Source organism: Scyliorhinus torazame, chromosome 8, assembly GCF_047496885.1.
Source record: "Scyliorhinus torazame isolate Kashiwa2021f chromosome 8, sScyTor2.1, whole genome shotgun sequence".
Lineage (NCBI taxonomy): Eukaryota > Metazoa > Chordata > Chondrichthyes > Carcharhiniformes > Scyliorhinidae > Scyliorhinus > Scyliorhinus torazame.
Window position 1 is genome coordinate 108,538,612 of NC_092714.1, and position 22,724 is coordinate 108,561,335.

Consider the following 22,724-nt stretch of genomic DNA (forward strand, 5'->3'; position numbering starts at 1 on the left):
GACAAAATGGTTGTAAATAAGTTTAGGTGAGCTTTTTAATCACTATTAGCTTTTTTCACAGCAGTCTTTTAACCAGTCCTAAACTTAAAAAATCACTTGAGTGATGGGCTAATATGAAAACAAACTTTTAATTACAGAAGATTATACTTCTCGTGTTCAGTCACTTGTAGATTGAATGTCAAATTTGATTCCAACATATTTTTAATTTCCTATAATACAAAATTAGGTGCACAAGTAAACTGTGAGGTGGGTACAAGGATACAAACAGGCCAGGTGTGTGCGTAAAAACATGGCAGATTGACTATAACATAATCCATGTTGTCAGAAAAGAAAAAAGGCAGCTTTTAAAAAATGTATATTTTTATTAGCATTTTCCCATTTTTACAAATAACGCAACAAACGCATTAAAAACTAGTACAGTTTTCCGACAAAAACGAGTACAGAAAACGACCGGAGAATGCCAACACAGTTGGTCCTCAGACTTGATGTTTCCAACCGTACAATACATTATTAAAAATGGGTGTACTAGAGAATAGGGGAGAAGAGGACTTGGCCAGTCAAACATGACAAACTGGTGCATGCCTTCACATACAGCGAATTCAAAGCGGTGCCACATAACTTATGAAAATTCTTGTAGGATCAAGTCAGATATAGCGGAACCTTTAAACTTGAGATAAGAGTCCCATACTTCCTGGAATGCATCCTCTTCAGAGGGGAGTATGTAAGTTAAGAACTCCAAATGGATACACTCCATTATAATTAATGCAATTCTGAATTGAAGGATGTTTAGCATTGATCCAGGAGCAAAAGATCTTCCGCGCAGCAAAGGTTGGGATATTATGCAGCCTTTTTTTCATTAACGTCAATGATTCACCTATCTGGAAACTCCAGAATTAAGAACAACGAATCAAATTCAAAGGTCGTGCCGGATATTCTCTCGCGCTCTCTAAGCACACCAGACCAGTAGGATTGAATTTTGACACCGGTCCATACACAGTGTATGTAATGCCCTGGCATTTCAGGCATATCGAGGATATAGCAAGATCAAACTTGTGTCTTAAGCTTGGTGTGGTATGCAGCTTGTGTAATATGTTGAGTTGAGGCTCCTTTGTTTTGTTACAGAATATTGTCATATACCCACAGATTACCCCAGGTCTCCTCATTAATACTGACTGCAAGGTCTCTTTCAGTTATACTCACCACTGATTATGTGTCTCAGCCTACAAATGCCTCTGTAGCTCTCCAGATATTGAATGCATTGTCCATAAGACCTGGTGGGAACTGGTTGCCCGGAATGGGAGAAAGTGTGGAAGTTCATTTAGATCTACCTTCCAACTGACGGGTCATCGTTCACACTCGGAGAGTGTTGATAATTATAGGATCCTGGACTGGCACGGTGGTGCAGTGGTTAGCACTGCTGCCTTGCAGCGCCGAGGAGCTGGGTTCGATTCCAGCTCCGGGTCACTGTCCGTGTGGAGTTTGCACATCCTCCCCGTGTCTGCGTGGGTCTCACCCCCACAACCCAAAGATGTGCAGGGTTGGTGGATTGGTCATGGTAGTTGTCCCTTAATTGGAAATAAATAATTGGGTATTCTAAATTTATTTACAAAATTAAAATTAAAGTTAATTATAGGATTGTCACACTTGGCAGACCGAGCCTTGGAATCCCTGAAAAACAACAGGGCTTGTACCCAACCGTGCTTCAATGTCAAGCCAAATGGAGGAGAGGTCCTCTCTGACCCATTCCCTTATAAACCTAAGATTTAGCAATTAGCAAGGCTAATTGATGCATCTTAATATATGCCCACCCCCCCCCCCCCCCCCCCCCCCCCACACACACACACACACACACACACACTCTCTCAATGAACTGGGACACTGCAGTTTTAAACAAGGTTTTCTCTTGTTCCATATGAAAAATTAAGCATCCCATTAATTGCCTTCAGGACCTTGGCAAAAAGCAAGATTTGCAGCATCTGCAAAGGGTACAGTAAATCAAGACAACATATTTGTCTTAATAAATGCCATCCTGCTCAACCAAGAAACCAGCAAGGTTGATCAACGGAGCAGGTCCCACCTAATAATCACAATTGACAGGGGGAAATTTGGCCCTTACAAATGCTTCAAGGAGGGGGTAATCACTACACCAAGATAAGTAAACTCCCAACAGGCACCACTTGAATGGAAAGTTAGGAAAGGTGGGATGTCACCCTCTAAGCCCACCCAATGGCATAGCCACAGACTTGGTAAAATTAATTTGTAGCCTGAGAACAGCCCACGTCAATAATAACGAGCCGAAATATACAACATAGACACCAACAGCAACACATCACCCGTGTATCGCATGATCTTATGCAGCATCCCTCCACTATATAACCCAAAAATCGAAGGAACCTGTCTAATTGCCTCAGCCAGGGGTTCTATAGTCAATGTAAACAATAACGGAAAATGGGCAGCCCTGTCTGGTCCCTCGTTAGGGAGAAAAATTCTCAGGCCTGTAAGCACTGCCGCCACAGGATGTTTATAAAGCATCTATCCATTTAACGTACTCCCATTTAACGTGTCAGCCCAAACCTCTGCAACGTTTAAAAAAAGTAATTCCACTCTACCCGGTCAAAAGCTTTCTCTGCATCGAAGGAGACCACTAACACATTCAACTGCCCGTTTTTGAAAGACCTGAATAACATGTAGTCGTCTCCTAACATTGTTACCAAACCCGTTATATACCCAGTCTAATTGCCCTTGATGATCAATGGAGAACTCCCTCCAGATGCCTGCTAACACTTAAGACAACAATTTCAAATCTACATTCAGGAGTGAAATTGGCCTATAGCATGCGCCACTCTTCAGGATTCTTGCCTGCGTTCAGGATTAGGGAGATATTAGCCTCCCAGAGGGTCTATGGCAACAGACCTGCTTCAAATGAGTGACTATTCATGCTAGTCAGTGGATCTAATACCAAGTCTTTAACTTTTAAAACTCACATTCAAGACCAACTGGCCCTCAGGCCATACCAGATTGAAGCTCCTTCAATGTAAGAACTGCTTCCCCATTGGAAATAAGACTAACTGTTGGTCCTCAGAAATCACTGGGAGCTTAAGAGAAGAGAAGAAATGCTCCATCAGCGTAAGTGCATACCCAGGTTGGTCTGATTTATATAAATTGGTATAAAAATCCTTAAATGATTTATTAAGATCCTCCTTTTTGATCAGTCTATTACCCTTGGAATCTAACACAGAGGAGATACCCTTAGAGTCAACCTTCTTCGTCAGAAAGGCCAGGTATCTAGTTGGTTTGTTCCCAAATTCATTTAACTACTATATCGCAAATTTTAAACTCCCTCAGCCTGCTTAGTCAGCAAGGAGTCCAGTGCAGCACAAATTGCACAAACCTCTTTCAACAGCAAGCGATTGGACCTCCTACCATACTCCCTCTCTGCTTTGGCCAATTGTATTTGAAACCGGCTCCAGAATTTTGAGCCTTTTGTTGGCCGTGTATGAAGTGACTAGCCCCCTAGCCTAGGTGGCGACTTCAATTGTCACCGTAACCCTTTGATGGACAATGTTCCCCCACAGCTAACAGGCTAGGGCACTCGTGTCGGTTTGCGAGGAAGTGGGTACTTAGATGCTTGGAGAACTCTTCTTCTTCGGGATAATGAATTCACATATCTTTCTGCTCCTCATCGATGTCATACTGGACTATTTTGACATATTGACTATGTTTTACGCCAAGAAGAATCTTGCACTTGGTTGCCTCCTGTTCAATGGGCAGTATAGTGATTTACGGTCATGCTGCTGTTTCATGCTCCTGTTTTTCTGAAGGTTTTACTTAATTTGATGCGTATCGGCTCAGGGATAACTCGTTCACCACATATTTTAATGCAGAATTTGACCCCTTCCACTCAAGTTCCCCCTCAGATGTAAGCCGTTACAAGTTTCCCATCTGTCAACTTTTTTAAAGTAAGTCAAAATCTTTCCTCTTAATAGGATGATGTATTATTCCCTTTACATTCCAGGAGCAGATTTTTAATGTAGCGACCCCTATTGCTCAATCAGCCAGAGAAAATATCTGGGGCGTCATTCTCCGACCCCCCAGAGGGTCGGAGAATGGCCGTTGGCCGCCGTGAATCCCGCCCCCGCCGGTTGCCGAAGTCTCCGAAGGGAGAAAAGTCGGCGGGGCGTTAATGTCGCCGCTGCCGCGGAGAATGTCACGGGTCTGCGCAAGGCAGCCGATTTTCGGCCTGCCGATATTGTCCCTTCCGGACGGGCCGAAGTCCCGTCGACGTGATGACCGGTCACGTCGACGTAAATTAAACCTCCTTTTCATCGGCGTGATCCGGTGCTCCAGGCTCACGCCGACCAGCGTGGAGGTGAGTGACGGCCTGGGGGGTTGGCTCTGGGCAGGCAATGGCGTGGCCGCAGTCTGAATGCGTGAGGAGAGGTGTGTCTCGGGTTGTGTGTGTGTGCGCGCGGCGGGGGGTGGGGGGGTTTAGAGTAGGCTGGGCTCCGGGGGAGTGCCGGGAGGGGGTCCATGCTGGGGAGGTGGATGGGGGGTCCGTGCCGGGGTGGAGGTTGGGGGGGAAGTCCGGGTTGGGGGGGGGTCCCTGCCGGGGTGGAGGTTGAGGGGGGGGGGTCCGTGCTGGGGTGGAGGTTGGGGGGGGGGGGCTCCGTGCCAGGGTGGAGGTTGGGGGGGGGGGGGGGGGGTCCGGGTTGGGGGGGGGGGGGGGGGTCCGTGCCGAGGTGGGGGGGGGGGACGGGACCGTGCCGGGGTGGAGGTTGGGGGGGGGGGTCCGTGCCGGGATGGAGTTTGGGGGGGGGGGGGGTCCGTGCCGGGGTGGAGTTTGGGGGGGGGGGGTCCGTGCCGGGGTGGAGGTTGGGGGGGGTCCATGCCGGGGTGGAGGTTGGGGGGGGGGGTCCGTGCCGGGGTGGAGGTTGGGGGGGGGGGTCCGTGCCGAGGAGGGGGATGGGAGGGCAAGTGAGTTGGTCCACCTGGCCAGGTGCCAGCCTCCAACAGTTGGATCCATGCGGTCCATGCCACCTGGCTGGGGGGAGGAGGGGATATGGGCAATGATGACATGTCGTCGTTCCCCTTCTCTCCCCCCCCCCCCCCCCCCCCCCCCCCCAAACAGGCCGTCATGTTTTCAGATCATCCAGCGATGTTGGCCGCCGTGGTGGCAGCCGCTCATGTCTATGTTGCCCTGGATGAGGAGGAGGAGGAGGAGCGTGCCAGAGAGGCGGCGCAGGCTGCCGCAGAGGGGCAGGCGGCAGCCGCCCAGGCTGGAGGGCCACCTGAGCGACAGGACGAGGAGGGGGAGGAGGACGTCGCGGCCCCACGGCAACGGAGGCACCCGAGGGCGCCCCGTGTGTACCGGCCCCGGCAGTCATACCAGGACCTCACGGACCGGGAATGCAGGAGGAGACTCCGGATGAGCCGGGAAACTGTGGCACACATCTGCCACCTGCTGGCACACCTGTCACCGCGTGGCACTGGCGGGGGACACCCTCTCCCCGTGTCCGTCAAGGTTACGGTGGCCCTGAACTTTTCTGCAACGGGGTCATTCCAGGCACCGAGTGGGGACCTGTCCGGCATATCGCAGACATCGGTGCACCGGTGCATCCGGGCAGTGACAGATGCCCTATATGCCATGGCGCACCGCTACATCCGCTTCCCCGTGGACCGGGCCAGCCAAGATGCCCGGGCCGTGGGCTTCTCTGCCATGGCCGGGTTCCCCATGGTCCAGGGTGCGATCGATGGGATGCACGTCGCCGTGCGGCCACCTGCAGATAACAGGGCCGTGTTCACTAATAGGAAGGGGACCTATTCGATGAACGTACAGGTGGTCTGCGACCACTGCATGATGATCCTGCACATCTGCGCCCGTCACCCAGGCAGTGTACACGACTCATTCGTGTTGTCGCGGTCATCCATCCCCGGCATGTACGAGGGACGCCATCCCCGGCTGAGGGGCTGGTTGCTGGGCGTCAGGGGCTACCCATTTCGATCGTGGCTGATGACGCCTATACGGAGGCCACGCAATGAGGCGGAGAACCGCTACAATGGTGCCCATGTAGCGACAAGGGGAGTGATAGAGAGGTGCTTTGGCGTGCTGAAGATGCGTTTCAGGTGCCTGGACCTCTCTGGGGGCGCCCTCCAGTATCGGTCAGATAGGGTCGGCCGCATCATTGTGGTGTGCTGCGTCCTGCACAACATAGCCCAGCAGAGGGGCGATGTGCCGCAGGCAGAGGAGGGCGGAGTGGAGGAGCAGCAGGAAGAGGCCCAGTCCTCCTCAGATGAGGGGGATGGGGGCAATGGTCAGGGCAGACAGGGTAGACACAGGCGGGTGGCTGTCCACCGTTACCGGCTGGCCCAGCGGGCACGGGACAGACTGATAGACGCCTGCTTCACTGACTAGATGGGCGTGGGAATCGGGTAGTATGGCCACAGACCGCACACCATGGCAACAGCCGACCACCCACACCCCCCACCCACCCTCACCCCCCTCCCTAACCCCACCCACCCCACCCGCATGCACCCCCCCCCCCCCCATTGCCGATCCACCTGCGGCACAACGGGCCGGGCTCACACAGTTGCGGGTGGACGCGTGTCTATCGCAGGCCATGGAGGATGATGACAACCCGCCCTGCGGTGAGCTCCTGGCTCTACATCGTTGGACTATGTCTGACCCATGGCCACAGTACCACCATCCACCCGGACCATCCCTGCATGCGGCTGTGACACTGCAGCGCACGGTCCCGTCCTCTGCCCGGGGGATGTTGATGGCGGCCCAGGGGGAAGGGGGCAGACTCACCTGGGGCTGAGGTAAGACCACCCCTCACACACACACTTGCGCTCAACGTACATGACACCCCCGCACACTTTGGACAGAGCACAAAGGCAGCTTCGGTAGGTGTAACATTGACTTTAATAACCAAAGGAGTTCATGCACGTGCCCTAGCCCCTAAAACTCATCTGTGCCCTGCACCCGTGCCAACTTACTCAGTGTCTAATTGTTTGGCCTTACGGGCCCTTTGACTACGTCTACGTGGTTCCCCAGACGGTACAGCAGAACTGGAGGTGGACTCCTGTGATTCCTGCCCTCTGACACTGGATCCCTTTGGCGGCCGTTTCCTAGGGCGTCCTGGCCTAGATGGGCCAGGCTGCGGCCCGGGCGACTGGAATGGCGAGCTGCCAGCCTGTCCTGCCCGTTGCCCACCCGATGCACCTGGGACGGAAGGGGGGGAGTCCGTGGTGTCGCGGTGTACCGGGACCTCCCCTACAGAGGGAGCCGGGTCGGACCACACCACCTCCTCCTCCCTCGGGGTGCCCGATGGCCCCCAGGCCTCTACATGGGTGGGGGATGCGAACGGACTGGCCATCCGACGCCCCCCCCGACATCTGGCGCTGCCAGTCCTGGAGGCCCGTGCTGGTATCGACAGGGGTCTGCAGGTTTGCAGCCATGGAGCCCAGGGGGTTGGCAAACCCTGTCTGTGACAGTGCGACGCCGGCTCGCACATGGCCACTGGCGCCGATGCCCTCAGCGATGGCCTGCAGAGACTGGGCCATGGCCTGCTGAGACTGGGCTATGGCGTTGAGCGCCTCTGCCATCTGGCGCTGGCACTGGCTCATGGCCGCCTGTGAGAGGGCAGCCATTTCCTGGGCCACAGACGCCGCCTGCACGGAAGGCCCCAGGCCTCTCAAACCGTTCCCCATGTCTGACACCATCGCACCCATTGCCTCCACCGCGGTCGCCACCCGTGCGGTGTCGGCCTGGGTGGCACGCATGACCGGCACCACTCCCAGCTCCTGGACGAGGGTGGACTCCTCCACCTGCGACCGCAGCCGACGCAAGCCGCCCGTCACCCTCTTCGCTCGTCTCCGGGTCGGTGGTTGCATCGGATCTATGTGTGGGTGTGGTAACTGCAGGAACCCGGGATCCATCTGGGCGGCAGATGTTCGCTTGGGCTGGGCTGCCCTCCGACCGCCCGGTCCCTCTGCTGCTCCTACCTCCACCTGCTGTACCGGGACGGCTGTGTTGTGCACACCAGTGAGTGTACCAGACGCCTCATCACTAAAATGCCCAACCGTGGTGAGTGTTTCTGTGATGGTGGAGGGTGTTGGTGACAGGAGTGGCGTTGTGTCGTGCTCTTCGTCCCACTCTGAGTCCATGGCACTTTGGGGTGGGGGTTCGTCTCCACCCATCCACTCTGAGTCACTGTCCGGTATTTTGTCTTCCTGGGTAGTGCTGTCCCGGGTAGTGGTGTCCTGGGTAGTGGTGTCCTGGCTCGGATGTGACGGGGGCCTGTGGCTGCCCCCCTCGTCGCTGGGTGGTCGCTCCTGCACGTGACGGGGGTGTCGTCTCCCTGTTGCTCCAGGTCTCTCCGTCTCCCGTGGTGTGCGAGGGGCATCCTGCGGGCGTCGCATGCTGGAGGGTCCGGGTCTCTCCGTCTCCCGTGGTGTGCGAGGGGCATCCTGCGGGCGTCGCATGCTGGAAGGTCCGGGTCTCTCCGTCTCCCGTGGTCTCCGAGGGGCATCCTGCGGGCGTCGCATGCTGGAGGGTGCGGGTCTCTCCGTCTCCTGTGGTCTCCGAGGGGCATCCTGCGGGCGTCGCATGCTGGAGGGTGCGGGTCTCTCCGTCTCCTGTGGTCTCCGAGGGGCATCCTGCGGGCGGTCTGCATCTGCGGGGATGGGTGCCTGGACGTTTGGTCCTGCGATACACAATGAAGCATGCATGGTTAGACATCAGGCAGTGATCAGGTGATACGGGGGAGGGGGATATAGGGGAGGGGGTATATGGGGACGGGCTGTCGGTGGCTCACTTGCTAGTACGCCCCCGACCTCTGCATCAGCAACCTCCCGGTCCTCAGGTCCGCCAGCCAGTTCCAGGGCCCTTTCCTGGTGTTCGGTCAGTGGCGCCTCATCAGCGGGCCCTCCTCCAATCCTCACATGCTCCCTATTGTTGTGTGCGCGCTTCTCCTGTGGGTGGGGGGGGGGGGGGGGGGGCAGGGGGGGGGCAGGGGTAAAAGGCAACAGTGTTAGGCAGGTATATGAATGCACGCCATCGGTTGCGCGTGCATTGCAGAGGTTAAGGTTAGGGCTGGATTCACTTGGGGATATGGGGGAAGGGGGGATATGGGGGAGGGGGGGATATGGGGGAGGGGGGGATATGGGGAGTGGGGGATATGGGGAGGCTCACCCTGCCTGCTCTGACGAGGTCATTCACTTTCTTGTGGCACTGGGTGCCTGTCCGTGGTGTCAGGGCCACAGCGGTGACGGCCTCTGCCACTTCCCTCCATAGACGCCGGCTGTGGCGTGGGGCAACTCTGCGGCCGTGCCCGGGATACAGGGCGTCCGTCCTCTGCTCCACCGCGTCCAGGAGCGCCTCCACATCGCGTGACTCGAACCTCGGGGCTGAGCGACGGCCAGCCACCCAGTCGGGTGTTGCGTTCGGGTGTTCCGGTCGGGTGGGGGGGAGCAGCGCGGCCTTATGAGCCGTCACGCCGTGCAGCACATATGACGCTGCACGGCGTGAACCACTGCGCAAGCGCGGATCCCGTTACGTCGCTGCTAGCCCATTTCGGGCCGGAGACTATCGACCCATTTTTCCGACGTGACGCAAGTCGGATTTGCGCCGTTTTTTGCGCTGATCGGCGGACTTTCCGCCGATAACGGAGAATTTCGCCCAAGATTAGGATTTTGCACCACCTTTGGCCGTGCGTCCAAAAATACTTCCCCCATTTCCAGTCATGCCAGCGATGCCATATATACAATATAACATCTTTGTCTCAAATAAGAGACCTGCCTGTACCATTCCAAGATCCAGCTAACAATCCTTTAACCACAAAACGAAAAACAAACATTTACAACTAAGCTAATTCTAAGGAGACATTTCTCAATGTATGTGAGGACTTGTAGGGCTATCCCTACTACCATTCCTTTATTCCACTCAGGAGACATACTCTTCAGAAAAGAGGAGAAAAAATAATCCAGAATGAGAATTGGCACCAATGTCCCTCCCACATTTTGACCCCACTGATGACCTAAACCACTCGCCCACCTCTTGGCAATGGAACTACTCCTATTTATCATGATTAAAGTAAGAAGACCTTAAAGCATAGATTGCCATCAGAAAGTATGGTTAAGAAGAAGAGGCAGATGACTGTCACACAGCCATGCTACCATACCACCTACGCAGCACACCCCTTAACTAAAAGGAGGATGCTGAGGATTCTGCGATTCTTAAGGATAAAGCATTCAATATAGTAGTCAACAGGAAACACATCCCTGCTGTCATGATAAATAACATACAATCAGACAAGAAACATTATAACAGGGATAAAGTCCAGATTTTACAATGAGCATTGGGATGTTACTGCAAGGAAGTGCCTTGCATGGATGTCACGTGGTTAATTTGATGATTGCCGTGTTCAATACTGTTCACAACCCCTCAGTTATTGATACAGTCCATATCCACATGAAGGTAAGAGCTGGACAACATTCAGGCTTGGGCTGGTAAGTGGCAAGTAACATTCATGACATACAAGTGCCAGGCAATGACCATCTCTAACCAGTGAGGATCTATTCATTTCCCCGTGGCATTTAATGGCATTACCATTGCTGAAAGCCCCACTGTCAACATCTTGGGATACCACTGACCAGAAACTGAACTGGATCAGCCATATAATTGGTGTCGCTACTAAAGTGGGTCAGAGGCTGGGAAGTCTGCAGCGAACAATTTGCGGACAACCCAAAACCAGTCCACCATATATAATGCGCAAATTAGGAGTACAATACATTAATCTCAACTTTGCCTGGATGAGTAAAACTCCAACAGCACTCGAGTGTGACACCATCTAAAACAAAGTAGCCCACTTGAAGGCACTCAATCCACCCCTTAACCATTCCCTCCCTCTGCCACTGGTGCACAATGGCTGCATAGTTTACCATTCACTTAAATAGATTGCCAAGGATCATCCCAACAGCATCTTCGAAACCCACAACCCCTGACGTCGAAGATGAAGGGCAGCAGATGCATGGGAACACCACCTGCAAATTCCTTTCTAGCTTACTTGGAACTATAATTGCTGGGTCAAAGTACTGGAACTCCCTCCCTAACAGCACTGACTTTAGCTGTTCAAGAAGCAGCTCACCCACCTTTTCGAGGGCAATGACTGGCCTTCCTGGGGATGCTCACGTGCCCAAGACAAATATTTCCTAAAGTTTAGAACAATGGGAGACAGTTTCTTTGAAACAGAAAATTCTTCAGCGGCTTGACTGGGTAGATGGCGAAAATATGTTTCTTCTGGCTGGGAAATCTAGAAAATGGAGTCAGAATCTCCGATTAAGAGACCAATCATTGAATTGAAATTAGGAAAACATTCTTCACTCACAGGGTTGTGAATCTTTAGAATTCTCTACTCTGAAGAACTGTGGATGCTCATTTATTGAGTATATTCAAGATATTACTATTCAAGGAAAAGTTATAGATTTTTGTTTCCCAGTGGAATTGAGGTTGAGCATTAACTCTAATCATCTTGATTTGTGATGCAGTCTTGGCCAACTCCTATTTCTTATGTTATATATTCTTATTATATTAGAATGGAAGACTATTACAAAGGCACCAGCAACTGTTGTTGATGCAGCAGAAAATGGTAATACTGCAGTGACACAACCAGAAGAAATGCCTCCGGCCTCTTTGCCAATGCCTACACAGGTAAGAATGAATTGATTGATTTTTTTGAGGTAGATCAGTAATCTTTGTATGAGCAAAATGAGTGGTGGAATACTGGTCTTGTTACCAGAGCTGCTATGCATCAAGAAGTAGGACTTTGGAATGAGTCCCGTCTTGTGTATTTGTATATCTGCTGAAGATAATATCCTTTGTATTGCTGATTTATTGCGGCCATTGCCTGAAGGATAGTGCCGCAATGCCAATGTCCTATATAGATGATTGCTGCATATCAGTTCAAACCATGCTTCCTGAAAGGTGGTGTGTGTGTGTGTGTGGTGGGGGTGTGGGGGGGGGGGGGGGGGGGTGTGGCAGGGACGACTGCTGTATGTCTTTTAAGCAAAGCAATAGTCATCAGCTTTAAATGGCACTTCAGTGCATTGTGCGTTGAAATTGGTCTTTTAGGCCACTGCTTCTCAGTACCCTGGAAAAATTCAGTGGGAATGGTCAACACCAGAGACACCCTGAACAGTAGCTTGCATTAATAATGCTTTTTGTCCACCTCATCCTCCTTGTCCTTATTGTTGGCAGTTCCAATAATAATAGAACATTTTACCTGAGTGCCTCTGCCTCTCCATGACTCCATATATTAATAATCTTATCTAAATTCATCTTTTCAAACATGTTTTCTGCCCCATCCTCTAACTCCTCTCTTCCAGCGTCCATGTAAAGTGTCTTGCGACGTTCTCTGTGCTAAAGGAACACTATAGTTAACTTGTTATTGTAGGTTTTATCTTTGCCCAGTATCATCAGTTTAGCCACATTAAACTTCAGATTCCTTTCATGACTGCAACATTTAAAATATATTTTTTCTTTTGTGCCTCGACCCATACTATTTTATACTTAATCAGATTACACTGCATTTACTTTTTTTTAACCCGCTTTCTAAGATGTCTGATCATAGTTGCATTATCTCATTATTTCTACCAATGTGATACTGGCTCAAATGCATGTATCTCATATAAAAAATATCAATTCAATTTGATGCGAATGATTAATGAATGGCAACTCCTGTATTTTGTATTTAAGTTTCATTTGAAATGCAACATCTGAATTATGCTCATTCGATATTAGTCTGTAATAGACTTAATGTGGCCAAGTGTGTACTTGGAATTTTTGACGATTTGCTGAAAATGGGACAAATGGACAGTTAATTGCCTTTTATCACAAAATTTACTGCTTTCAGTGTATTTTTATGAGGCACATCAAAATATTTTAGAAGTAAATTATTACTAAAATTTGTTTTTGCAGATTCCTGGAGTTCAGCCAATTCCAACTGTTGGTAGACTCCATCCACCAAACTTTTCAACAATTCCACCGCCTACTTTCAATCCTGGAGTGCCGCCTCCACCACCACCACCACCACCGCCGCCTCCATTTATGCGTCCTGGTTTCAATCCAGTCCAGCCACCACCTGGTATGTTACTTCACACTATTTTTATAAATTTCAGTAGAAAGTATTAGTGATAGCACCTCGGCCTAATTCTCCGGTCATTCATGCTGGCGAGATTCTCTGGTCCTGCTGCGTTCCCGTCGCAGGTTTCCCATTTACTGTGGCGGGACCAGAAAATCCCACCGCCGAGAAACAGGTGGCTGGAAGGCCGGAGAATCCCGCCCCAGGAAAATAGTTCAAGTTGGCTACCTTGCTGTTGTACCTTTATAGAGAAAAACATTTACCACTAATATGTTCAGCGTCTTATTTTAAAGAAAATCCGTCCTTTCATCAAATTTGTTTCTTATATTTCAAGAATATTTCCAATCATGTAGACAAACTTTATTAGGAAGAGAAAAATTATAATATTACCCTTCTTATTTTAGAGAAACATTATAGTATGTACTTTTTTTAATTTTTAAAAGTAGCTGTGATAAATTTTTCAAACGTTCAACCCTCACTGAATGGTATTTTGGTTTTCTGTAAATTGAAAACATAAAAACAGGAACATAAATAGGCTCCTCGAGTCTTCCCAGTCATTTCATAAGATCATGGTTGATCCTGAGTCAGAAAAAACTTCCTCCCATTCCCATATCCCTGGATTCCCTTAAGGTCCAAAAATCTATTGATCATCTCTACTCCGTATATTCAAAGATTTAGAATCCATGTCCCTTTACGGTGAAGAATTCTAAAGATTCACAACCCTCTGTTTAAAATGTTTATCTTCTGCTCAGTTTGAAATGGCTGTTCCTTTATTCAGATAAAATTCCCCCTAATTGTGGACACTTCAGCCATGGGAAAACCGCCTCTGAGCATATACCCTGTCAAGCCTTCGCAGAATCTTGCATGTTTCAATGAGATCATTTCCAATACTTCTGTACTCCAGAGAGTATAAGGCAATTCTTCTTGATCTCTCCTCATAGACTAGACTTCTCAACCCAGGAATCAATTTAGTTGGCCTTTATCTTTAAAGCAAGGATGCCCTTCCTTGGGGTTATAGATTGTACACTATATTCCATATGTGATCTCACCCAAATTCTGTACAATTGCACCAAGTTTCCTCACTCTTGTCCGTCAATCCTATTGCAATTAAGGTCAACCTGCATTTGCCTTCCCAGTTGCTTGCTGTTTGTGTGTGTTGACTTTGTTTCTTGTACAAGAACATTTAATAATTTCTCTGCATTTAAAAAAGTGTTTTTCTATTCCTCTGACCAAAATAAATAACTTCAGATTGATCAGTCTTTCAAAGCACAATGTTTCTAAAAAATAAACTAAATTTTACCGTAGTGCTATAAATATAATTAATACTCAGCACACCTTGGTTCCATTCTCTATAACTGTTCCTATTTCTGATTTGGAGCAATTAAATATTTAAGGCTGAAACTTTCAAGCTACACGGTGTCATGATCGGGGGACTGGGAGGAATCTTGCATTTTTCTTTTTTACTGCTGATGGCCCATAGAGGCCCTGATGCATTAAATTCAAATTTGCAACTTTCCATCGTGTAATTTGAACTTGTAACATTTTGATTGCTGGTCCAGCACCACTACTATATATTACCATACCCTTCTTGTTTAATTGTTTTTGAAGCACTGCCATTTCAGCAGACTCACTTAATTCAATGCATACAAAGTTATTGGCATAATACAAGATAAAGAGCACACCATGGTAGTCACGATTGTTGGATTGTCTTGCTTAACATAAACAAAATAACAGCTAACTGTCCATCAGTTTCTAATTTGTTTCTACAAAATTCCTCACAGCTTTCCATTTAACAAAACAGCACTTGCAGAAATCATTGAATGATACAACATGGGAGAAGGCCATTCAGCCGATTATTCCATGTGTCTACTCTTTCTCCTTGGGCTGTGTCCCAGTTTCTCAGATTTTATCTCCTTCCAGTCAGAAATGGAAACCTCACAATGGTTTTGAGGTTGTTTATATAGAAAGTTAACTATTTTCTTATTGTTCAGTCTGTGGAGAAAACAACTTTCATTTACCATATTCGCTGCTTTTCACCTAGGTATCTTTTAAAAAAATAAAACACTTGTGAAAATATACTTTGCTTAATAAGCTCAACATTAAAGTGCTTCTTCAAATTCGTGTGACAAAATTGTCTCAATCTAAGTGCATTCATCATTAGAAACATAAATCTAATGTGAAAAGTGAACACATTTTAGACTCCATAAGCATGTTTAGGTGAATCATTTCTGGCTTGTTCTGTTCACAAAACATTTCTGTCATGTAAACATTGTTATTTCAGGTTATCTTCCACCGGGAGCTATTCCTCCACTGAGTACTGCAATGCCCATTGGAAATACAGGGGCTAACATTCAAACATGCGAGTCTTCCCATCTTCCTGGTTAGTCACTCTTACTTTTTCATTTTATAATTTGTGATCTCCAGCAGACACTGCCACATCATTTGTTTGGTAACCAGCCAAATGTGAAAATTAAATAACAGAAAATGCTGGAAATACGCAAGAGCATATTTCCTGTTTTATTTCCGATTTCGCTTCTGTGTAAATGTGCAAGTTAGTTTTATCTTTCATTGACCTCTACTGACATTAGAGAGGTCTCAACGTGAAAAAAATCCCAAGATTACTTTTGAAGAGATTTTTGAGGCAGAACCTGAAGTTATTACTAAAGCATGTCTCATATCAGCAGTTAGCAGACTTCTTCCCTTTAACCATCATGTTATCTGTAGTCTGCCATAAGAGGAACGTTCCTAAACCAGAAGTCTTGTCTACCTCTAAAGATGCTTTTCAGTGGTTTCTTTGTTTTAAAAAAAAATTATGACCCTTTTAAAGTAATGTACTAACTGCGAAAAACCAGTTCTATCATCAGTTAAAATTTGTATAGACTTCAAAGAAGAATAAAATGAAAAGCTGTTTTCAGCTGCCTTTAATGGTTTTATCAGACTGAGGTAATAGTTCTGAAAGGAATTTGGTCAAGTGAGCTACACATCCTCCTCTTTCCACCCTTCTGGGTATTAATCTTTCACCATCTGAAAAGTACCTATATTATTGTAATTCAATAAATGATTATATTTTGGAACAAATTTCCAAAAGGTTAGGAGGCTGGTGACATCTTGGTTGTAAAAGATTTGAAAGAAAAAAATGAAGACAGCAAAGAAAATATTCTTAAAGTGTTATGGTCCTTGAAAGACTGTAGCTGTGGGCTAGAATGGCAATAAAAGGATGCGAGGCCTCTGAATAACTATATGTAGTAATGCAATTGACCTGTATGACAGTATAATCATTCAGTTACGTACATGCTGCTGTGCATCATATTTATACTATTGAAAGAGGAAACACATCAAGAACCTATTTTTAGAATGTTATATTCCTGGGCCTGAGCTTGGTATGTAAAACTAATATTTTTTTTGGAGTATTGTGTGCCCAGCTCTGCCACCATAATTTATAAATGTTTTTTATTGGGTTTTTGAACAAAGTATATTTACCATTTTGTACACAGGATAAGAAGCATATATATATATATATATATATTTACACACATACATATACAGAAGAGAAGGGCGCACCCAAACATATCAAAGAAAATAAAATAATTAAAAAAAAAAAATAGAATAACTGGTAGGGTATTGTGCCCCAGCTCAACAGCAGCAACTCTACAACTGGCAAAATTATTTACAACATATAGGTAGGCGACTGTTTGTGGGGGGGAGGGAGGGGGCGGGATGGAGACTGGGAGGTAAATATACATTCGGGTGCCGGAGAAACAATTACAGTGGGCAATACTCAAATGGGTTTGGTGTTGGTGTTGTCGCTTGCTTCTTCCGGACGGATCGTGCTGCCGTCTCGCGCTCAACTCCGCTTCTGCCGTTCCTCCTGTCTTTCGCCTTCATTCTCCTCGTTCTCTGTTCCTGGAGATGCCAAGTTCGTTATTGTATCCCGTGCCTTCCTTCCGGCTCTCATTTCCCAGCCCCCCATCTCCCTGGTTCTCCTCTCTTGTTCCCTATCTCTTCCCTCTCTCCACCCCCCCCCCCCCCCCCCCCCCCCCACCCCCCTCCTGTGGTTCGCCTTTCTTTCCTCTTAGGTTTAGCTGCCCCCTCCCGGTCTATCTCTCCCTCTCATGCTTTGGCTACTTTCCCTTGATTCTTGGCTACCTAGCTATTCTTCCTCTTGCTCGTTGGCCACAAACAGGTCCCGGAACAAATGCGTGAATGGCTCCCACGTTCTGTGGAAGCCGTCGTTTGACCCTCTGATGGCGAATTTGATTTTCTCCATTTGGAGAGATTCCGAGAGGTCGGACAGCCAGTCTGCAGCTTTGGGTGGTGCTGCTGACCGCCAGCCGAACAGGATTCTACGGCGGGGGATCAGGGAGGCAAAGGCCAGGGCTTCCGCACTCCTCCCCAAGAATAGATCTGGCTGGTCTAAAACCCCGAAGACCACCACTTTTGGGCATGGCTCCACCCTCATCCCCACCACTTTGGACATTGCCTTGAAGAAGGCTGTCCAGTACCCAGCAAGTCTGGGGCAAGACCAGAACATGTGGGCGTGGTTGGCCGGGCCTCCTTGGCACAGTTCACATCTATCCTCCACCTTCGGGAAGAACCTACTCATACAGGTTCTTGTTAAGTGGGCTCCTTTTGTAGGACCTTCTTTGGGATCCTAGCATCCCCCCGCCCCCCATACGAACACCATGATTAGTTTGTCCAGCACCTTGAAAAAGGCCTTGGGGATGTAGATCGGGATAGATCTAGGTAGGAAGAGGTACCTGGGCAGTACGTTCATTTTGATTGTCTGGACTCCCCCCGCGAGGGAGAGTGAGAGTGTGTTCCATCTTTGCAGGTCCTTTTTTACTTCCTCCATCAGACTGGTGGGGTTCCATTTGTGGATCCCTTTCCAGTCATGGGCTATTTGGATCCCCAGATAGAAAAATTTGTGTCGGGCTTGTTTAAATGGCAGTCCCGTTAGTGCTGCATCCCCTACTTGTGGGTGTACTGGGAAGATCTCGCTTTTGCTCATGTTGAGTTTGTAGCCCGAGAAGGCGCCAAACTCTTTCAGGAGTGTAAAACTAATATAAAGGGCACAAATGCACATTTCTGTTGCTGAACAGCTGTGTAACTATCACCTGCTCCTACTGATGAGCAACTGTATCCGTCATGATCAATTTACTTAAGTTGTTGCATTTACACTTTTTAAAGAAAGGTTGATTACTGTTGAGTTGGCTGAATGTCACTGATTACTAAAGTACATCAAGATTTTGATTGGTTACCAATGGGCAAATGATAAAGACTGTTGGGTAGCCTTTTTAAGACCATTATATAACTATTTCAAGTGTAAAAGCCGAGTAGTTACAAAGACCATTGGCTATTCTTACTCAAATTCATCTTTGAAGGGAAGTGCCCACAAGAGACATCAAATGGACCTCCTAGTGATGTCCACATCTTAAGATTTTGGCACACACCAATGGAAGGATATAACAAAAAGTTTTCCAGAGGGAGCAATTTTTTCTGTCTACCCAAAACTTCTCAATGTCTTGGAAATCTCTGGGTTTTACTTCTGGATCTTCTGTGTTCCAAGAAGCACATGCCTAACTTTTCCAACCTCTATTCATTACTGAATTTCTCATCCCTACAACATCTAGTAAACCTCCTTATATCCTCTCTCAAGCCTTTATATATTTCCTGAAGTGTGGTGCCCAGAATTAATGATAATATTACAGCTAAAGGCTGGCTAGTAATTTATAAAGCATGATCTCTTGCTTCTTTATTTCTCTATTTAAAACCCTAATTAAAAAATATATATTTACGGAATGTGGGCGTCGCTTGTTAGGTCAGCATTTATTATTCATTCCTAGTTACCTTTCAGAAGGTGGTGGTGAGTTGCCTTCTTGAACCGCTGCAGTCCTTGAGGTGCAGGTACACCCACTATGCAGTTAGAGAGGGAGTTCCAGGATTTTGGCCCAGTGATAGTGAAGGAATGGTGATATATTTCCAAGCTAAGGTGGTGAGTGAATTTGAGGGGATGCTCCAGGTGGTGGGGATCCCAGCTATCTATTGCTCTTGTCCCTTCCAGATGGTGGTGATTGTGGGTTTGGAAGTTGTTGCCTGAGGAACCTTGGCGAGTTCCTTCAGTGCAGTAGATTGTACACACAGCTGCCACTGTTCGTCAGTAGTAGAGGAATTGAATGTTTGTGGAAGGGGTAGTAATCAAGCGGGCTTGATAACCCATATGCTTTTTTAACCAAATTATCAGCTTGTCATGTCACCTTTTAAGAATTTGAGTACATGGGCACCAATGTGCCTCTGTTCATCTATGGTTCTCAATATTGCGCAATGCTTGCCATGCTTCTGCTGATTTCACTATCCTGTCTGTCGCCATCCTGAAGCCTAGAACGTATCTTCTTCATCATCTACTTTGCCACATTTTGTATGATCTGTCTTATAATGCTGCTCCCTACCCCTGTGTCTGCACTATTTATAAAAGCTAAGAAATAAAAGGACCCAAAAGTGGCATTTGGTGAATGCCACTGTAAACTAGAATCTAGTCTGAAAAACATAGGTTTAGTCCCCCTACCACCGTTTGCTTCCTGTCACCGAGCCAGCTTTGTATTCATTGCTCTTAATTCCATGGCCTTTGACCTGGATGGTGTCGATTTCCTTGTGTTGTTGGAGCTGCACTCATCCAAGCAAGTGAAGTGTATTCCATTACACTCCTGACTTGTGCCTTGTAGATGATGGAAAGGCTTTGGAGGAGACGAGTTACCTGCCGTAGGATTCCTAGCCTTTGATCTGCCCTGGTAGCCACAGTATTAATAGGGCTAGTCCAGGTCAGTCTCTGATCAATGGTAACCCGCAGGATGTTGGTTGTAGGGGATTCGGCAATAGTAATGCCATTGAATGTAATGGGGTGATGGTTAGATTCTCTCTTGCAGGAGATGGTCATTGCCTGGCGTGAATATAACTTGCCACTTGTCGGCCCAAGGCTGGATAACGTCCAGATCTTGCTACATTTGGAAATGGACTGCCTCATGATCTGAGGAGTCGCGAATGGCGCTGGACATTGTGCCTTCATCCGCAAACATCCCTATTTCTGACCTTATGGTGAAAGGGAGGTCATTGATGAAGCAGCTGAAGATGGTTGGGCCCAGGACACTGCCCTGAGAAACTCCTGCAGTGATGTCCTGGAGCTCAGATAATTGAGCTTCAATTACCACCATCTTCCTTTGTGCCAGGTATGACTCCAACCAGCATAAAGTTTCCCCGCTGATTCCCATTGACTCCAATTTAACTAAGACTCCTTAATGCCATACTCAGTCAAATGATGCCTTGATGTCAAGGGCAGTCACTTTCACCTCACCTTGGAGTTCAGTTCTTTTGTCCATGTTTGAACTAAGGGTGTAATGAGGTCAGGAGCTGAATGATCCTGGCGGAACTCAAACTGAGCGTCCGTGAGCAGGTTATTGCTGAGTAAGTCCTGCTTGATAACTCTTTCCATCATCTTTGCTGATGATGGAGAGTAGACTGGTAGGGTGGTGATTGGCTGGGTTGGATTTGAAATGAAAATGAAAATCGCTTATTGTCACGAGTAGGCTTCAATGAAGTTACTGTGAAAAGCCCCGAGTCGTCAGATTCCGGCGCCTGTTCGGGGAGGCTGGTACTTTGTCCTGTTTCTTGTGCACAGGACACCTGGTCAATTTTCTCACATTGCTGGGTAGATGCCAGTGTTGTAGCTGTACAGGAACAGCCTGGCTAGAGGTGCAGCAGGTTCTGGAGCACAAGTCTTCAGTACTATTGCCGGAATATTGACAGGGCCCGTAGCCTTTGCAGTATCCAGTGCCTTCAGCTGTTTCTTGATATCAAGTGGAGTGAATCGTATTGGCTGAAGACTGACATCTGTGATACTGGGGACCTCCAGAAGAGACAGATTGTTGAATACAATTCTGCAGCTATAGAAACCCACAGTGCCTCATAGATGCCCAGCCTTGTTTTGCTAGATCTGTTTGAAGTCTATCCCATTTAGCATAATGATAGTGCCACTCAACACAGTGGAGAGTATCCTCAATGTGAAGATGGGACTTTGACTCCACAAGAACTGAGCAGTGATAACTTCTACCGCTGTCATGGACAGATGCATCTGCAGCAGGCAGATGGTGAGGATGAGGTCAAGTATGTTTTTACCTCGTGTTGGTTCCCTCACCACTTGCTGCAGTCCCAGTCTAGCACCTATGTCTTTTAAGACACAGCCAGCTCGGTCTGTGGTGGTACTACTGAGCCATTCTTGGTGATGGACGTTGAAATCCCCTACCCAGAGTACATTCTGCGCCCTCCAAGTGGTACTCAACATGGAGGAGTGCTGATTCACCAGCTTATGGTGGACAGTATATGGTAATCAGCAGGAGGTTTCCTTGCCCATGTTTAATCTGAAGCCATGAGACTTCACGGGGATCAGAGCCGATGTTGAGATCTCCCTCCTGACAGTATACCACTGTGCCGTCACCTCTGCTGGGTCTGTCCTACTGGTGAGACAGAACATACCCAGGAATGGTGATAGTGGTGTCTGGGACATTGTCTGCAAGTTATGATGCTGTGAGTATGATTATGTCAGGCTGTTGCTTGACTAGTCTGTGAGTCAGCTCTTCCAGCTTTGGCACAAACCCCCAGTTGTTAGTAAGGAGGACTTTGCAGGGTTGAATTTGCCGTTGTAGTTTCCGGTGCCTGGGTCGATGCTGGGCGGTCCATCCAGTTTAATTCCTTTTTTGTGTTTTTGTTGCGGTAGAATACAACTGAGTGGCTTTCTAGGCCTTTTCAGAGGGCATTTAAGAGTCAATCACATTGTTGTGGGTCTGGAGTCGCATGTAGACCAGACCAGGAAAGGGTGGCAGATTTCCTAACAATGTTGGTGATCCAGATGGGTTTTTACAAAAATCGATGATGGTTTCTTGGTCATCATTAGACTTTTAATTCCAGATATTTCTATGCCGTAGTGGGATTTGAACCTGGGTCCCCGAGCAATACCCTGGGTCTCTGGATTACTAGTCCAGTGACAATACCACTATGCCACCGCTTCCCCTGTAGGCTGTATGATTCGTTTATCAACCAGCTCAGACACAATGGCCTACTTCTATGCCGTAAGCTTTCTGTGGTTCCATGTGATCCTGAAAAAAAACCCTTTCAAACCGATGTTATGGAGTTCTGCAGCTATAACGTTTGCATTCAGTTGATGAACAAGATTTCAAAGCGCACCATATGTTGTGATAGCATAAGACACAGGGAGACACAGGCTGGTTTAGCACACTCGGCTAAATCGCTGGCTTTTAAAGCAGACCAAGGCAGGCCAGCAGCACGGTTCGATTCCCGTACCAGCCTCCCCGAACAGGTGCCGGAATGTGGCAACTAGGGGCTTTTCACAGTAACTTCATTGAAGCCTACTTGTGACAATAAGCGATTTTCATTTCATTTCATAGTAACATAGAACATACAGTGCAGAAGGAGGCCATTCGGCCCATCGAGTCTGCACCGACCCACTTAAGCCCTCACTTACACCCTATCCCGGTAACCCAATAACCCCTCCTAACCTTTTGGTCACAAAGGGCAATT

The 22,724-nt window shown here is 48.0% G+C and overlaps 1 protein-coding gene across 2 annotated transcripts in view; it reads left to right on the top strand.

The window, feature by feature from the left end:
- scaf4a (SR-related CTD-associated factor 4a) overlaps positions 1 to 22,724 on the top strand; it is a 160,194-nt gene that overhangs the window by 120,000 nt on the left and 17,470 nt on the right. For both annotated transcript variants that reach the window (XM_072513999.1, XM_072514000.1), the window contains exons 16-18: positions 11,595 to 11,710; positions 12,977 to 13,142; positions 15,421 to 15,519. In XM_072513999.1, coding sequence (XP_072370100.1) covers positions 11,595 to 11,710; positions 12,977 to 13,142; positions 15,421 to 15,519 — 381 coding nt within the window. The remainder of the gene's footprint in view (positions 1 to 11,594; positions 11,711 to 12,976; positions 13,143 to 15,420; positions 15,520 to 22,724) is intronic.